Here is a 20,137-nt window from a genome sequence, read left to right on the forward strand (position 1 = left end):
TTATACATATATATATATTATATATGTATATATATATAAATCCTATGACCTGAGGTAGAATTAGTACCATAAAAACATCCTTGAATGTGTTATGCATAGTAAAACTATAGTAATTTGGGACTCACAACTTAGGAATTTGTGATGGTTGTCCTGGGATGGACTGAAATTTACTGTCATACTATCTGAATAAAGAATTTACTTAGAGCATTCATAGTGAAAAAAGACTCTGGGGATATGCCTAACCTAAATAAAAGAAACTGTTATCATGCTATTTATCTGCATATAATTGCTGCTAATTGCAATTAATTATCTGGCCTGACAAAAATTCTGTTGAAACTCTAGTTGTTGTATATTCTTGAAAGTAATAAAATGAAATTTCGTAAATATTCTGTATTCAGTATTTTCCACACCTTCTGACTAGTAACTCTTCCAATTAGTCCAAGTTGATGATGTATTGTTCTTCCAATTAAGATGAGATGGTTTGTGTTTTTAAAAATAGAGAAATATGAGGTCAGAAATGCTGAGTACACAGAAAAGTAAACCACACTTGTGGGCAAAGGATTTCAAAATTCTATTATAATATATATCTTAAAGTAGACAGGACAAGTACAATGTGTATTAATTTCAAGTGTTCACTTAAATCTGCTAATATTTCAGGAATAATCTAAGAGTAAACATTTTCTATATAATCCCCACGTGTCTTTTTAAAATCTGTAGATACTTATAATGGGTAGGAAAGGAAAGGAGAGAAATTGGATATTATATTGCCAAAAACCAAACCTGCCACCTCACTTTGATGCGGTCTAAAGTTTTTTTTTTCCCACTCAAAGTTCCATTTTCCCAATTGTGCCCATGTTCACTTAGTCCAATTCAGTAGTTTACCAAATCATAAGTTCAGCTTTTTCTAAAAAAGAAAGAAAAAGATCAGACTCCTTTCTACAGTTCAGCTTCCTTTTTTTTTAACCAAGAAGCAACTGTATTTGCCAAAGGTATGACCCCCTACCCTTAATTAATTTCTAGTGTTTTACCTTGATCCAATTCTTATCCTTCTCTCCAAATTTCACTTGAGCTTTAAAACTTGTCACGGTTTCCTATTAATCCTGAAAGAAGTCGACTTTGTGTTTGTGTGTGTGTGTGTGTGTGTGTGTGTGTGTGTGTGTGTGTGTGACAGAAACAGATAGACACAGAGGCAGATACACACACAGAGACACTCAGAGAAATCAAGAGACACACAAAGGGAGACTCCTAATTCTTTTGATGCAGATTGGTAATAGGTGAACTAAATGAGTGATTTCTCAAAAAAAAAAGTTCATGCAACATGAATGGACTTAGCTTGAACTAATTATCTATATTACAGAGTTGCTCTTTAATTGTTATAGCTAATAGGAATGCTGAGATTAAAATTGATTTTGGTGAAAACAAAGCTGAAGAATATTGAGTAGCATTGAATATCAATTAACAATAAAACAATTTTCTCTTTCTCTTCTTTCCATACAAGTAAAACACATAGTTCCAAAGCAGAGTGAAAGTAAACTCAATTGTCATTATGTTTCACTTCATCAGTTTAAAAGGAGGGAATGTTTTGTGGATTGTAGGTTTCAAAAAGCAAATTATTTTCCAAAGCAATATCATGTACAATGTTTTAGTTTTTGTACATCATGCAGGTTGAAAGAAACTCAAACAACCATTTGGTAATTTTTTGGACCAGTATTGAAAACATGAAGACTTTTCTTTATGTAATGACATATTTTATTTCATTTTTAATAACAATTAAAAGACAATGCATTTAAAATTTGCAGGTCAAAACATGCACGTTCACAAAATGCCAGTGACATGTAACACTGCACAGAACTGAACATTACTAAATTTTAGTAACTATTTATAAAACACAGTGCATTTAATGTCAAGTTAAAACAAACCTGAGAAAACTACCATAGACATGGAGTCAAACAACTATCCGCTCATGCAACTGTGAAGGTCCCTCAACAGCTTCTGCAGTAGCAGTGTGGTGCAGTCTGACAATCCTACCTCCTCTTTAATGCAAACTATAGTTTTGTCTTGTCGCTGCTTTTAATGTAGCACTTTTCACTTAATATACATTGAAATACTTAAGTCAAAAATGAAGCTCAAGGTAGGAAAAAAATGCACTGCTAACTGTATTTATGGCTTCTATTCTAGAACAACAAAACACAAACATAATCTTTTTATATATTCTGGTCACATTTTTACAACAAGAGATTCACTTATAGAAAGTCAGAATTAGGAATAAGCAGATATGAAAATCCAATCTTCAGAATGCTACCATATTTCCTACTTAAAAGGTTTGTTTGCCAAGAAACTTTAAAATGCAAAATTCTGTCCATCAATCCAAATAAATGATTTAGTTAAATATGCTGAAATTTGTTTGAAAAGAATCTACTCCTCTAGAGAGTTCAAACTGAGGACCAATCCATTTGCCTACCGAACATTAACCCTTGGATATACTATGATATGACTTTGGAAGGCAGAAAGAAATATCAAGATTTATAGCAAAAGCCATGCATTTTCTCAGGCCATTTTAAAATATTAATTCATGCAGACAAATCATAAACTCATCAAAAGCACAGCTGCTTTTACATAGAAAATGAATTGAGATTTTAAAAGGGAAAAATTCATTTCCTTTCCTTTAAAATTTAACATACATTCCAATTTTATGATGTCCAAGGTTAATTAAAATTCAACAAAGTAGAAGTTTCATAAATGATATTTAGTTATTTATATGAGAAAAATTCACAATATGGTAACCTTTCACAGGTATGGTAGAAATTTTCATTATCATCATCTCTTTTATTAGGCACGTAATCACGGGTGGTATTATATGCTTTACAAAGAGAACCGCACAAACCTGGTCCCTCTGGTGTGCATGTGTATGTGTATGTGTATGTGTAGGTGTGTGTGTGTGTGTGTGTGTGTGTGTGCACGCGTGTGTATATTTATCAGTTATGTGGGGGGACAATTTTTTAGAAACTGATTATTCCTAAGCCTACTGATTCATTTGTAGAAAGACTTCTTAAATGAGAACTGCCACAGGGCAATTTTACATACAGACAAAAATCATTGAGGATTACCTAGCTATGCAATAATTATGACATGGTTCTAAGCATTTCACAACTGTTTGTAAGAAATCAATGATTTATAGCTGGCATTGTTTATGAAAGGGGATTTTAAATGCAAAGTTATTATTAAGCACTGCACATTATGCAGAATTTCACAATACCAAGTTCAAAAATTGTAATCTGTTTCACAATAAGATTTAATGTTCAATAACTGACCATTTTTTCTCACTTGAAATTAGCAGGAGTCACTGGCTTAGCTTAATAAGCATACACAAAATGCATGAAACTAACTCTATTGAGCAGGGGACATGTTAAAGTGTGTTGCACATCTGACCTAATTTGCAATAGGTGAAGTTTGCCTAAAGTCTTTTTTCTCAACTAAAATATCTAGACCATTTCCACATTTTTTTTTTTAAAACTAGCTTCCTGAGAAACACCATTAGGCTGTTAACAATTTTTTTTTTAAGAAAATAGCAACTACTTGGTGCAAATATACAATCAAAACCCTGATACAGCTAGATAAGTTGAAATTTCCACATGAACTCAAATTTATAAGTGGTAGTTCTTGTGAGGCAATGTTTCCTTTGTGCCTAATAGTAAAAACCAACAGGGGATGTCTGATTTCCAAGACAGACATTCTGCCTTAGAACAGGTTACAAAGAGAGGAAGGTAGAATCAGTGTACCTCACCTCTACTAATCCTATGAAAACTTTTTTTTCTTATGAAGAAGGTAACAAGGAGTCTTAAAAGTAGCTGTGATTTGCTCTAACAGGGTAAAGACCCTATGATTAAATAGCAGATTTTAAGTTTTTCTAAGATTTGATTTCATGAAAATGGAGATGGCTTTTTTTTTTTGGTTAAAATGTTCTTTTATGGAATAGAAATGTGAATATTACTGATAACAGAAATTTATATAGTACTTTCAAGTTTACAAAATGCTTTATACTCATTTCATAATATCCTACCAACCATATGAAATAGGTACTACGGGGATTATAGTCTTCATTCTACAGATGAGGTAAATGAGACTCAGAGAGGTAAATTACCTTGGCCACCCTAAGTGTCAGTGGCGGAATTTGAATTGTTTTCTTTTCTTTAAATCCAGTACCCTATCCTCTAAGCCAGACTGTAACTCCATTGCTAGTAGAAATGGAGTCATGATAAATTAATGTTTGTTTGTGTAAATTTGAAGACAATCATTTATATAGGTATATTCTATTAAATGTTAATGAATTTCACCAAAGTAAATCATGGATCAATAATTTAAGTATTACCTTCTTCAGGCCAGGAAATTCAATTCTATCCCATTGATAAATTTTGGAAGTTAAGGCCTTGGGAAGAGTGAGATTGATGAGGGGCAGGAAATAGAAGTAGAATTCTCTTTTTGAAAGTCCTATTTTTTTTTTTGCAGATGGGATATATTTACTTCTTTTTGAATATTTGTGGTTCTATCTCAACTATCTTTACTTGGATAGAACATAAATACATATATGGACCCAGGGAAGGGATGACTAAAGACAAATTTAAAAGAAGGAATAAATATTTTTAGACATTATACATTTTAAACTTTAAAGATGACATAATTCATAAAATAGCTCTATCATCCAACATTCAACTCTTCAATGATCTTTCTGGATTATGATTCCTTAAATCTTTATCTCTGCATATGGATTTGGAAGTGAGCAGACCCTGGACTAAAACTAAGTTGAATGTGTGACATCTTTTTGTATGTACAAATTTGTAAGAGAGAAAGGAAGGGGAATTTACTTGGCAAAGGAGTAAGTAGAGAATAGCTACGGATACAGTGAGTGAAATGATTCTTTTGCCATAGAACCAAAGAAGTCCAAAAATGAAAGGGACCTTAGATGGCCTAAATTTGAATTTAGAATGATGTACACTTATGAAACTCAAGGGTTGATTTAGTAAACTATCCTTTCTTAAAAACTGAAGGCTTACAAAATGATTAATATGTATTTTATATTAGAAAAAAAATTAAAAAAAAAACCAACAAAAGGGTTTGCTTTGCTTTGCTTAAGAAAAAAGAAACACGTTTCATCATCTCTTAGGCATCTATTGTCCACCGAAAGGCAAATCTGCTACTCACCAAAAGGCAACATGTGTTTCAATCTACTATACATATCTGAAAATTGGAATTCTCTTTATCCAAGATAAAAGTAATATGTTTAAAATGGGAATACAAATTTGCTTATGCTTTATCAAGCATATTTTGTCACTTGCTTTTAGTAGCAAAATCAGCATTTTTAATAGATAGTTCAGAAGTGTCAAATGAAGTAAACATTCATTTAACAAACATATCAATACAACCTATTTATAATAAGAAGCACTCCTCATTTCCAAGCAATGGGCTTGGGTAAAATGGGCAATTTTTTTTTGCAAGTTGAAAATGTGTTTTTTCAATTAGCATGTGATTCATTTTAGTTAAAAGAAATGTGGTAGCTACCTCTGACAACTGAACTGCAAACTAATTACTCATTCTTAAATATAGATTACATAAGGCTTGGCTGAATAAGACAGCGGTAACCTCAAAGGGGAACTGGAAGGTAAAACTAAAGTACGATATAAAAGCAAATGCATTTATCTGATGTGGTATTCCAAATATTTGAATGGAAACTTTGGAAATCTTATATAAATATGCAAATGTATTTTTCTCAAGTGGAAAAAAAAAGCTCCTCTTAGGACTTTACAATACCATGTCAGGCCACAAAATTTAGAGCACATAGAAAACATGGAAATACATTAGAACTGGCTAATAGATATAAACACAACATTAGAAAATTACCGTCACAACTAAGAGAGTAGCCATATTGAAATGTACCTCTCTGACACTGACAGATAAATGAGACAAGGAAGAAAGAAGCATTCGTAAGGCTAAAGGTGCAAAACGTTACAGATTTTAGTAGCAAACGCCATAGACGAAACCTGAATTTGACTCATTTTTGCAAACTGATCATCTTATAGATAAAAAGTCAGGCATGCAGTTCTGACAAAATGACAAGAAGGAAACTTCCTTTGACATTTCTGTGCAAATGGCTACTGAAAGAGAAATACATTTATTGAACTTCTTTGGCAAACATTTATTAGGACGGTTTTGACGACTAACAACAATTGATGCTTTGCTTAGACATTTTGCTCTGGAAGGTGAGTCCGCCCCTTAAAAATGCTGGTTTTCAGCTCATTTTGAACATGAGTCCTGTTACCAGTCCCTCTACATAATGCCATTTCACATTTTTTCATAAATGGTAAAGATCTGTCATCATATGATATATTCAGTAATCTCAGCATTAGCTTTATCCCAAGGTGTGGAGTAAGAACAACACTGAAAGAGCCTCATTTTAAGTAAGCAGTCTGGCAGGACACAAGGTCATTTTCAACTTCTGTTTACAAAGATTAAGCACATACTTGTTTATAAAACTTTGAAAGAGATGTTGTTACAGTATAGTCGCACAGTGCTTATGTCTACAGAATAGATGAATCAGAACTTCACGCAATGACATCAGCACAGATCTTTTTTGTAACTTCCTGGACTGGCGTTATTTAGCCGATTCCAGTAAAGACCTAGTAGGTTGTCTTTCAGAAGTAAGTATCTGAGCCCACTTCTTAAGCAAAGTCCCTTTCACCATTCATCTGGTCTTTGTTTTGTGGTGTCATAAGCTCTAATCACTTCAGACTGTGAAACTATTCCATTTTCATCTTGAGAGAAAGCATATCCATCTAGAGATACAAAAGAAAATAGAAATTATTTATAATGAGCATCTGGAAGTAGACTAGGAGGAATTCTTGTCATTTGAGAGTTTTGAATATTCACATATTGTGGGTTCCATTCCAACTATACATGTATAGGTGATCATACTTTGCTTTTACTACGTTTCATGGTGGTACAGACAAATAGGTCATACTCCTATTCCCCTTTGGCCCTCCTCCCCTTGGGTATCGGCCACCTCCTCTCTCAGCTTGGTTCTGCCACTGAGGATGTGCTCTTTGGTCAACATGTTGGGAAATCCAAGGGCAGGATCAACATGGGGCAGTGTCTCTAGGTTTCCCTACTCTCAGAGCTCTCTAGAATGCATTCTCCATTTATGTCAAAAGTCTCCTATATTTTAAAATGTAGTTAAAAAAAAGTTACAGTACACATAAATAAAAAAAAGATATGCAAATAACACCAAGCTAATAAAAAAAACTAAGCATTAACAATATGAATGAGAAATTTACTTTGGGTCTGATGATACAGGAAAGGTTTTAAATAATAATGCTTATTTTTAGATCCTTATAATACTAGAGGTAGAAGTATCTAACCAATTTCATAAGTGTTTGCATATTTATGACTACTTTTAGTGAAAAAAGAAAAATAGATTATATTTTGTTTAATGCAAGAACCCCACTCCTTTTGCAAAACAGACCAAGTAAAAAAATTATCTCTTATAAAAGATAACGTTCATTGTCCAAAATACTTACTTTACCATATCCCGTCACATCTTACCATTGCAACCTTTCTGAAATGTGGCAAAGGATCACGAAACACAACATTTTTTTGCTTGTTTTGTTGATTTCTTACTTTTTGTAGCTATATCATAAAGATAAATTTAGACTGCTGGGCTAAAGGAATTTTCTTCTGATATGTTAATTGTGTGCTTTATTTTGCAATGACATCATATTTTTTTTTTTGTACCAGGCAATGATTTTTATATTGTGATAACACCACAGAAACCGTATTTCAAAAATATTTATGAATCATGCCAATGTATTTTTTTTTTAAGGAAAAGTACTAATTAAAGATAAACACTTACGGAGTAGGTTTTGTTGCAAAGATTCAGAACGGTACAAGTTCACATGATTTTTCTTAAAGACATTCTTCAAAAGTTGTGCTCTTTCTGTTAGACTACCAAGAAAGTGCAAACATGTGAAACACAGAATTATATATAATAAAATATGCAAATGATATACGAGCTTAACCTAGGGGCCAGTAGAATAAATAGAGAAACTGTAAACAAAGTATTTCTTTATGAAATTTGTAATCTATTGGCTTTGCTTTTTTTAAAAATATGATTCATGCAACCCCAGTTTGTATTATACACCTCACCATAAGCTCTGTTTTCATAGTTGAAGGAGAACACTGTACCTAATAATTCAGTCAAAAGAAATGTTTCTTTTTAATGTCCTGTATTTACTTAACGTAAGTAAATGAGGACAGAAGTGCCAGGGATTAAAAAAAAAGATGATTTTAAGTGTTTCTGCTTAATTTAATAATTATGGCTCAAGATATGCCTGCAAAGACTTCTTAAATCAAATTGCACTACATCAGGTACAATGAGTCACTTGGAAAGCCTGAGTGAAAAATCAGTTTTACTGAGAGATAATAATATTGTATATTGTAATATTATTATAACATTCTAATATTGTATTACAATATTATAATTATACAATTATAATATAATATTACAATAATATTGTAACCAATTGTTTTATCCTTCTATGGCATTTATTCATTTTATATTTTAGCATCACAAAACCATGGAACATTTTCTACTGTGGGTATTATCTCAGGAGAGGAATAAGGATGAATCAGTTCCATGCACATTTTAAGTTACGTCAGTTATGCTGGCATACTATAGGATCATTCATTGACTAAGATTTGGGAAGAAATTTGGAGGTCAGTTAGTCCAGTCTCTTCAATTTATAAATGAGAAAACAGTCAAGATGCCTGCATATCACTTACAGATGAAGAATTCAGATACTGTTAATTGAGTTATTAGATTCAAAATGTATTCTACGATAGATAATATTCTAAATATATCATGTTGGCTGGGGGCAAAAAAACCCTTTTAATTATAAACATGTTTTTTCATATTGTCTCTTAAGGTACAAAATTATGTTTTGGGAAATAAAAAAAATCCCTGAGGATGTTACACTTACATAAAGAAGGGAAATTAACACTATGTAAATACTGTACATAGCTCTCTAGTCAGAATAATTCAAATACTACTGGGATATAGTGACAGAAAATGTGTTTATAATTTTATTTTTAAAATGTGAAGCTCAAACTCTTTTTAGAAATAATTATACAATATAACACAGCAAGGGAAATATTTATTTTTAATAGATTTTCCTACTAGTCTTTCTGACAAAAGTAAATTCATACAATTAATCAGGTAATTATTGAAAGCATGCCTCAAGGAATATTTCTTGATTTAAAAATCACTCACATTATTTTGTTGACTAAGATAACCAACATACCCTAACTTTACAATGAAGCCAGCCCTCCCTTGTTTGATAAGGAAAATTGACTCTAATTGATAGATATGGAAAAATATGGATCAGAATGAATGAAAACAGGGAATCAAATGTTTTTCAAGAAATTCAAAACTGTTATACAGTTTCCTTTCTCTGACAGAACTGACATGATTATAGAGATAAATTTTACCACTTAAAATGATATTGCTATTTTAGAGGCTTTGATTATTTAAAAGGTAGTTTTTTCCTCTGATCTCCCCAGTTGATTCTGACCCTTTTCCTTAGACTATCCATGGTTCTTTGTGTTTTAACTTAAATGGATTTTTTATGAAGTAGTATTTCATATTCATTCTCAGTTTGGCTTATTCTCCTATTAGACTCTAAGTTCCTCAAGAGCAGGATGCATTATGTCTCTCTAGGGGTTAGAACAGGGGTGGGGAACCAGCAGCCTTGAGGTCACATGTAGTCCTCTAGGTCCTCAAGTAAGGCCCTTTGACTGAATCCAAACTTCACAGAACAAATCCCCATTCAGTCAAAGAGCCACATTTGAGGACCCAGAGGGCCACATGTGGCCTCGAGGTCACAGGTTCCCCACTCTTGGGCTAGAATGTTGTACGTGTGGTAGGCACATAATAGATGTTTATTCCTTGTAGATGCTTTAGGTAGATCTGTGATTTCAGTGATATGAGTAGTCCTTCTACCAGTGTAAATTACTGCTTTTTCTGTGCCTTCTCCTCCTCTGCAATTGGGATCCATGTTTCTTTGTAAATATTCTATAGTGGATAGAATTATTTATGTCTGTATCAAGATTATCTTTGATGAAAACATTAGAAGGGAATAGGCAGGCTTTCATGAATGAGTTTCTAATTCAAACCTCCATCTTCATAGTCACATAACAGACTGAAAGGTATAGAAAATATGTATTTTGGTATATAACCTGAAATTATATTTATAGTGATCTGTCTTACAATATTTGGTGCAAACAATGCAAGGTCATATAACTAAGTAGTCAATGTTTCTCACTGTCCTTTGAGTACACGATAAGCCTAACTCCTCCAACTCCTTTATTTGTCTATCCATGGAAAATACTTAAACCTCCCATTTAGCTACAACATCTTTAGGTTTTCTGACTTTATTTACTGTGAATTTACAGAGAGTTTCAATACGGATATAGCTCAGTTCTTTCAGCAATGTGTTTTTCACATTTTACAAAACAATGGCAAATTAAAAATGTAAAGTTAAATGACTAATTGTAATAGTCTAATTCTACTACTTGGGCAGCTAGGTGGCATAGTGGATAGAGCTCTGGGCTTGGAATCAGGAAGACTCATCTTTATGAATTCAAATCTGACCTCAGACATTATCTATGTGACCCTGGGCAAGTCACTTAACCCTATTTGCCTCACTTCCTCATTTGTAAAATGGGCTGGACCTGGTAAATCACTCTAGTATCTCTGCCAAGAGAACCCCAAAAAGTGGGACATGACTGAAAAAGACCGAACAATAACAAAAATTCTACTGGTTGGATAACCCAATAACTGAGGAAGCTTTAGTACCCCTCTATCCTTCCTTCTAACTTACCCACACACTCCATCATTACTGCAGATGTGTAAAGGAGCACAGAGTTAAAGGCCACTTTGCATTTTTATAATTTTGCTGAAGGGTGTCCAATCTTCTGGTGATGAATCTCACCATTCTTAACAAGGCTGGTTATTACATAGCTGATACAGCCTGTTGCTATATCTATTTTTGAAGTCTTTCCAACTAAGTAGAATCTCTCAATGACTCTCATCATTATTGAGACCCAGTGCTACTATCACATTACAATGAAGCCCTGGAGTAAGGCTTCTATGGAGGCTCCAATTATATTGTTATAAACTAGAGTTATATTTTGCCCCAATTCTTTTAGAAATCAAAATAAATTATATCTATATCATGAATGTTGAAAGTAGGGGCCATTGGAGAATGCAAATCTTCTAATTAGGCATATCATCAATTGTAATGAATAAAACAAAATGTCCATAGGATAGTACTGAAGTTTTGGAGATTATAGTTATCTTTTAAACATATTGGAGAAGGAAATGGCAAACCACTCCAGTATCTTTGTCACGAAAACCTCAAATGGGGCCATGAAGAGTCAGACGTGACTGAAATAACTGAACAACAATAACAAAAACATATTTCAAAAGTGCTGAGTGTTAAAGTCCTTCTTAGTTAAAACAAATAGAAAATTCCACGTTGTTATTGGGAATACTTATGCAGACTTCATGCATAACCACATTAGTTCTGCAGATAGTAGCAAAATTTGTGTTTTGCAATGGAATAAACAGATACGGAGAAGAAGAAGGTGCCATTTTTACATAGTCACTTTTCTAACTATAACTACTCTTTAAATGATATAACATTACAGGCTTGAGTACCCTGTGGGATCCTAAAATATGTAACCGCTTTGAGGAAATAGGCAGCTTTAGCAGCAGGTGGTCTAATTTTGTTAGCAGAACCACTGGCAATTGGGGTGGTTGGAAGCTCTGGCATTTTATGCTGAAGTGACTAGACAATAACAAGGTAGGGCAATTTCAAATATATCATGCTACAACTTCCTTATCAAAAATATTTCTAGAAGGTTTCATACCATTTTCCCTATGTATATAATGTCCTAATGTGAAAATATAAATGTGTTTAGATGGTGTATGTGAAAATTAACCTATATATCATAGATCTCTAAATAGGAGACAGTCATTTTCATTTGTACAGGTTTGTAGCTTCACAGCGGAAAACTGCATCTAACCAACTGTTTATAACGAGGTAATGTTCCACGTTAGCTGAGTAATGTTAAACGTTGGCCTGAAGGGCTGTCTAATGTTCAATGAAAAAAGAAAACACCCAACCTGTTCCCTTTCCCTGAGGTTCAAGCAATTTAATTTGCCAGTTCAATCAGAAGAGATGCAATCACAAAATAGCAGGTGCTTTTACCCTTTAAGAGTGTGTTTTGGTTTAAAAGCAACTCCTCAGGCTAATGTGGAACATAAACATATTGTTGAACATTAGCTAGAACATATGTGTGTACACATACATACACAGAAATGGTACTTTGTCATGTAAAATATCAAACATTGATATGCATGCCTTTTTGTTCCGTCTCGATTTAATAGTTAATTCTTTACCATAGCATATAAATATAAATGCCATGCACAGGAGGGAGCATAGTAAACATTATATGATGAGGAATGGTATTTCTCTAGTATTTCACCTATAGTGAACCTTTCAACTTAGAATTTATATGCCTTTCAACAAGAACTCTGTTATATTTAAAAAATGCTCTTCAGTGCCATGGATATTTATGGTTACCAATATTTACTGTAAAGTAATAACTTCTACTCTACTGAAAATATGTGATACATATAAAGGAACAAATAAAAATTCTGTGTTTTTGCTGCAAAAACCCACCACAGAAAATGAAGAAAAATTTTCTCTACCTACCTCATCATAAATCTACTTCATATCACATTTATTCTCTTTCTCAACATTAGGCTATGTTAGATTTTGTATCATATCCTAGAGCCCTATGTAGTATTGTGGTTAGGTGATGTCACACAAAATTATGAAATTCAATTAAAAGTTCGGCTCCAACTGCCACTTAAACAGATGAATTATTTCTATAATCATTAAAATAGAGCAGCACAGAATATTTAGTGAAAAGTGAGGGCATAGACATATCATTTGAAAAGCAATACTTTTTTAGATATCCCAGCAATAGGTAATACAGTACAGCTAATAATTCATTATCTGCTAACTCATATTTTGTTATTTAGTGTATTTGTAAACTTAAATATTTTTTATTAAGTTCAGTTGGCAAGTTATTTTGTTCAACTTATTAAAACTAACCTCCAACATGTAAGTGATGACCACGTCTATATCTCTTTTACATCAAATTCTGGAATCGTGGTATTTCAGGCGATTGCTGTCCATAATTAGTTCTGTGATGATATCCAGTTGGCTTAAACTAGACCCAGATGGTAGTAGTGAGTTGGTACAGGAATAGCCAGGGGTATGACAGCACAATGGTTGTGGATTAACTCTTGGTGAAATAATTCTAAGATTTAACTAACCTTAGTCCCACATATCTATCTTCCACTTTGCTATCACTTCAAATTATATGTCTGCTAGGCCAGGAGCTTATGAGATAGACACAGAATATCATATTTTTGTTGACACACTTCTGACATTAAAAAAAAAAACCTGTAAAATTTAAAATGGGGCTTGGGGGGACAGGTCAAATGTCATTGTGAGGCAAAGCAAGTAATAAATTCACCCCCTTTTCAAAATTCTCTTACAAAGTTCTTTTTGTAAAAACATCTTAGGATAATTCCATGCCAGCTTAGGTTACTTAAAGATTATTTTAATAGCTTTAATTATATACACATAGGACTGATGACCAAACTCTGATTTATGTCCACAATAAAGAATAAAAACTGGCAAACTCGGTAATTAGGTTTCCATTTACAATTCTAATAAAATAATTTGTTTATTTTAATTAATTGATGTTTTGCCTTGATTAAAGTCATTAATGTTCAGAAGTAAAGGAGAATTTGCTGAAAGTTTTATACACACTGACAATTAAAAGCAGAATCTAGGTTGAGTTGACACATTGTGTTGACTGAGTGTGAAAATGACAGTTGTATCTTGAAATGTTACCACAACTCTGAGAAATCTAAGAGAAGTCAGTAGATGTTTAGTCTGTCTAGAATTACAAATCATATTTTATATACCCATGACATTATCTGATGAATAAACTGTTATCTGAGAACTCATCTCTTAGATTAAATATTAGAGGGAAGAGCCCACGTCCGTCTAGTTTGTTTGGAATATCACCTAAAAGTAGGCTCAACAGAATTAACATAGGTCCTAACTATGATATTTGGTGAATAATTGCTAATTTAACAAAATTAACATTATATCCAGACAGCAGAGAAAAATCTATGAAAATCCAAAAGATGAATTAAATCGAACTATGGCATGCCAATTCAACATCTATGCTGAATAACTTTATTCATTGCTTAATTCATTACTCTTGTGTCCCTCTGGTATCTCTTTCACAGCTGTTCCGTCTTTATGTCCTTCATATTTCAAATTCCTCCTTTTCTTCTTGGTTTCTCCTATTTCTTTCCTTCCTTCTACCTCCTTATTTCAGAGGACTAAAGAATATTAGGGTTGGAAGGGAAATTAGAGATTACCTAGTCTGATCTACTATCCAACACAGGAATCACCTTTATGACATCCTTGAGTTGGTAATTATCTAGACTCTGAATACAGGCAGTGGTGGGTAGCTCAATTTTTCAGGAAGCAGCTCATTCCACTGATGGATAACTCTAACTGGGAGAAAGGTCCTCATGTTGGGTTGAAATGTGTCCCTCTACCTTCTATCCATTGTTCCTTGTTCTCCCCTCTGTAAGAACACAAAACATACTTCCACCCTCTTTCATATGACAGTTATGAAGATATCTATCATACTTCATTCCTCAAACCCCTTCAGGTTCTTTTAACAGTTATGTATGATCTAATTTCCAGGTGTTTCATCATTCTAATTTCCTAACTTCTGGGTGCATATGCTCTAATTTGTCAATATTTCTCTTAAAATACCATTTTTAGAAGTGGCCATAGTACATTGGATGTGGTCTGACCAGTGGGGCTATTATATTCAGTAACCTGACATTCTATTTCTATTAATGTAGTTAAATCTATCACATTATTGTCTCATCCTGAGCTTGTACCTGTTTAGTATTCCCAAGTTTTTTTTTAAATGTAAACTGTTGTGAATTCAGGTCTCTAGCATTTTTATAATTACTCTTTTGAGCTTAAGAGCCTGATTTTATATTTATACTTATTAAATTTCATCTCGCTATTACAGCCCAACTTTCCAGTCTGTCAGATTCCTTTTAGGTCTAGATTTAATCATCCTTCATATCATTTATTCCTCCTATTTCTCCATCACCTGTACATTTGACACAGCATGCCTTTTTGTCCTTATAATAATGACTCAAACTTACATAGTACTTAAAGTTTATTTTTACCAAGTGCTTCTCTAAGTCATTATTAAAATGACTAAAAAGGATCAACCAAAGATTGACTCCTATGGCATGCTATTATACACTTCCTGCCAGGTTGACATCAATCAGTTAATCAGTATCTAACCTTTTATCCAACCAGTTTTGAATCCCTTTAATTGTGTTTCTATTCCATGCACATATTTTGCTTAAAAGGATATTTTGGCAGACTTTGTCAATGCCTTGATGAAAATAAGATACCTTATGGAATTCCTTTAATATTCCTTTAATATGCTATCTTAGTAACCCTTAAAAAAATTCCTTTAATATGCTATCTTAGTAACCCTTAAAAAAAGGAAGTTGTTTGGCATAACTCATTTTTCATGAATCCATATTAGTGTCAACTGATTGCTTCATTTTCTCCCCAAGTCTTCACATACTATTTGGTTTAATGATCTGGTGTCAGTAGAAAGCTTATTGTAGTAAGCAGAATTCCCTTTATTTGAAAAGCACATAGAAATATATTGTACAGAATTGTCCATTTTGGAAAATGGGACATGTGCTCAATTTCAGTCTTTGACATCATTCTTATGGGCAATTATCTTAAAAAGATGATTGACATTGTTTTTTTGATCACGTTACCAAGTTATTTTAAACCCCTTGATATAACAGTTGGTTCTAGTGATTTTTTCTTCCAATTTCTTTTTGACTTTCCATCTGATCCTTCTCTTTCTTTTTTCCCTAGCTCCTTTCCCTCCTCTCCTTCTCCCTACTTCTTTGTTTTCTTTAGGGAGAATATGTTGTTCAGGTTTGCCATCATCATAGTGGCAGTAGAAGCTGTAGATCAAATACTCCTTTTTGGTAGGGAAGTGTTTAGCCATTAATTTAATCAATTTTCCCTTTTCTTTTTAGTGGAAATTTAGACCACTTTTTGGCAGATGGGTCAGTGATGCGGCTCCTGAGAGTTTAATGCCAAATCTACTTTCCCTTTGTCACACCTTTATTTAGTGGTCAACTTAATATTCCAATTTCTCTAAATGATTGCTCTATGACAAAACTCTAAGTTAAATAGCATTCACATGAGTCAGTAACTTCTAAAACCAAGAGACTTACTTAATGGATGAGGCCCATCATTATTACCAATATCTGCCATTTAATTTTGTTAATAAATAATATTATTCACAATTCTATGAGACAGAGTACCTACCAGCTCCTCAGGAAAAAAGGAGCACCAAGAGGTCAAATGCCTTGCCCATTGTCACAGAACTAGAGAGTATGGAAGATGGGAATATCATCCTGAAATCTGTAAATGATTAGGCTAAAGAATGGACCAGTGCTTTCATTATAGGATAGGAAACTTGTTGTACCAGTGTGGGCCAGCATCTTCTAAGAATTTCAGAGTCTTTGGGAGTTGTCTAGAGCCCTAAGAATTTAAGTGCCTTGAATTCTTAAATCTAAGACTTATTGTGCCAAACCAAATTAATTAATTTAGACTAATTGGGACTTTTGGGAGATGGGACCTGGGATTTCACTGGTCCTGGGAACTTCCCAGGAGGAAACTTCTTCTTTCAATGTGGATCAGCACAAATTATGAAAATTCAAGTTTTAGAGAACTGCCAGGGACATTGCAAAGTCCCTAGCGGCTTACTCAAGGTCACACATCCAGAACAAGTCAGAAGTGGAACTCAAGTGCTCCTGATGCTAAGTCCTAATTAAAACAAATACACAGTAGGTCTTTTGTGTTGCTGTTAAATACTTATGTTAAATATTAATTTTGTTTATATATACATTCTATTTTGGTTACCTTTTAAGCTTAGTGCCATGATTACATTGCATCATAATTTCCTATGATGTTAGGCATCAGAGAATTACAAATAGATGTGTAAAAGAAAAAAGCACACTTGAAGAATTTTTACCTTTTTCCATGCACAACTGCCCCTGGATCTTGGGATTTTGCCTCCAGCTCCTGAACTTCATCTACCAGTGTTTTAAAAGTGGCCCTCTTGATTCTGTTAAAAAAAAAGATTCCCATGAAAATTCCCTTGAAAATGTCAAAACATAAAAACTAGCTATTCAGTTTAATACCATGATAATAATTTATAAGTACAATGATCACCTTAGAAAGATCAGCAATTATATAAACAATCTCAGCTCTGCTCCTTTTAAATCTTAAAATAATCATGCAAATTGCTTACAGAAAAAATATTTTTAGCTTAACATGAAAACATTGATAAATATTAAATAAATATACAAAGTCAATGTCAGGTGAAACATTTATATTATGAGAGCATTTAATATTCTAAATGAATACAATGAAAAGAAATTGACAAGCCTTCAGGCAAGCAAGAAAATCTCCCTTCACCCTTCTAAATATTATCATCAGAAACTTTATGCATTCAAAGGGAATGAAATTCTTGCATCAATCTCCCTTATATCTGGGATAGTTTGAGTAAAAACCTCCAAGTAATTCTCCTCCTCGGTGCAGTGTTTCCCAATGTTAATATGGACTTTCTGCCGTAGTTCAGTTTTTCTACTAAACGGGTGGCATGTGTTCAGCCGATGGTCGACCCTTTCTTCTCTTAATTTTCTTTTTCCTAATCTCATAATACTACTAAACCTTGTGAACTGCTGAAAAATAAGCTCTGAAGATGACCTCACATTTAGAGAAAAAGGTCAGTCATACAGAGGTAGGCTCGTATCTATAATCACATACAATGAAGACAGATAAACTTACACTTTGTATACAATGTCAAGAAGCAAAGATGTCACAGGAATAAATAATAGTCCCATCCAGAAGACTCCAGAACTAAAGAGCATGGCTGCCTGAATAAATAAAAACAAATAAACTTTTAAAATAATTTGAAAAGCTTTGAATATTATTGAATTTGTAAAAAAAATTCTGACCACCATTTCGGATTGACAATCATTTGCATAATTATGTAAAATGTTTTGATTTAGGAACCAGATTTGTGAAAATTTTAATGTATTAAATCTTCAGAGTACCTTTCTTTCTACTCTATTCTAATGGTATTAAAGTTTTGCTGTGTAAATTTCTTTTAATAGAGTTTTCTCTCTCTGTTGATCGTGAACATTAGAGGGAGATAATAAACTTGACATTTCTACATGCCTTTTCAATGGCTTGGAATATCATGCCCTGTACTTCTCAAGCAAGAGTCCACATACAACCCAGACTAGGCCTGAATAATATTTTCCTTAAACTCTAAAACCTAAAAAAAAAAACCTCAACAGAAAATCTTGTACTTTCCAACACCTTTTAATGAAATTATCAAATAAAAATAAACTCTAACAAAAATAAATAAAACTTAATTTCAAAATCCCATCACTATAGCATTTAGCTAAATTATATAATATCATAATTATGTAACATAATTTCCCTACAGCATAGGAAAAATAGAGATACTACTAGCAATAAGTATTTGACTGGTTCTGGAGAGAAATCAGTTTTCTTCTCTTCAAATTAATTATAAAACTTGCTTCAACACACCTGTTATGGCTGAGCCAATGCCAAAGTAAATAACTTGCATGTAAAATGAGAACAAATTGTATTAAAATAAACAACCTGCCTTTGGATCACATGCAAAGTATCTATATCAGAAATAATATAGTTCCAAAGAAAATGATTCTGTTATTAATAAATTATTGTTAGTTGCCTGCAATTATACTACAAAAATGGCTTTGTAATATAATTAGATTACACAGATTAAAAATAACAGTGCCACACAATGGCACCAGAAAATTCTTACTTCATTTCTTAGAGTCTGATTACTTCTAAAAAGCAAAATTTGTGGATTCTAATGGAAACCATTTAAGAAAAATACTGTTATACTTTCTCTAAAAAGTAGCCAAGTAACATTTAAGGAACGAAAAAAGGAAAAGAAACCTCTTACGTTGCAGACAATTGAGGAAAAGTTCAAGAATTTAGTTTTTATGGGCTGTTGCTCCACCATCATACATATCATTATTTTCTCTTCATATATGGAAAACTTCTATTCAGAAATTTGGAAAGACAACTCCTATGAAGGGTCTAGTTGCTTTTCACAGTTTCTATTAATACTGATACATAGTCATAGTCAAGCATCCAATTTAGTTTTAAGAAGTATTATTTTTCATTGCCTACATCACAGATTCAGCACACACATAAGCAGCTCTGGGAGAGCAGTCCTGAAAATACTCCTTTAAAAAATAAAGTCAAAATCATTACAAAATGGTCCCCCAAACAAACCAATTCTGCAAATAAAATTAAACAGTAATCCGTGGATTTCATAGAACAGCACCCATATACTTCTGAAACCAAAGAGAAGAAAAATATTCACATAAAAGTCACTTTATTTTATAAGCAAAACATGATCTTGGACATGTTTGCTGACATTCTCAATTGTTAAAACCAACACTAACTGTGTAATAGGAAATGTCTATCAAGGCTGGGGGTGGTGGGGTGGTGGGGTGTTGGTGGTTTGTTCCTCGGAAGCTTTATAGTAAGATAACTGTAGAATGGCCATTTTTTTCACATATATATGTATGTATACATATATATATGTAAAAGGCAAGATAATTCTAGGTGTTTTAATCTAAAATATCAGGTTTGCCTGGCTTCATTTCTAATGTTTTTATTTTCCTGGGTAAGACAGGAAAGGTTTATTTTCCACCTCTGCCACCTTGCACTAAATGTCTGCTGGTGAAATAGCAGAAGTAGTGATGTAGGTCTTAGGATGTTAATTCTGACCATTG

The 20,137-nt window shown here is 33.0% G+C and overlaps 1 protein-coding gene across 4 annotated transcripts in view; it reads right to left on the bottom strand.

The window, feature by feature from the left end:
* Positions 1-1,785: 1,785 nt before the first annotated feature.
* ATP8A1 (ATPase phospholipid transporting 8A1) overlaps positions 1,786-20,137 on the bottom strand; it is a 287,178-nt gene continuing 268,826 nt past the window's right edge. For 3 of the 4 annotated variants that reach the window (XM_027836226.1, XM_027836225.1, XM_027836228.1), the window contains 4 exons: positions 18,123-18,211; positions 17,305-17,397; positions 7,901-7,992; positions 1,786-6,827 (listed from right to left, as the gene is read on the bottom strand). In XM_027836226.1, the coding sequence (XP_027692027.1) occupies positions 6,730-6,827; positions 7,901-7,992; positions 17,305-17,397; positions 18,123-18,211 (372 nt within the window). In that variant the 3' untranslated portion in view covers positions 1,786-6,729. The remainder of the gene's footprint in view (positions 6,828-7,900; positions 7,993-17,304; positions 17,398-18,122; positions 18,212-20,137) is intronic. The other variant, XM_027836227.1, reaches the window with a different exon arrangement.

Source organism: Vombatus ursinus, unplaced genomic scaffold (assembly GCF_900497805.2).
Source record: "Vombatus ursinus unplaced genomic scaffold, bare-nosed wombat genome assembly UNPS02014818.1, whole genome shotgun sequence".
Lineage (NCBI taxonomy): Eukaryota > Metazoa > Chordata > Mammalia > Diprotodontia > Vombatidae > Vombatus > Vombatus ursinus.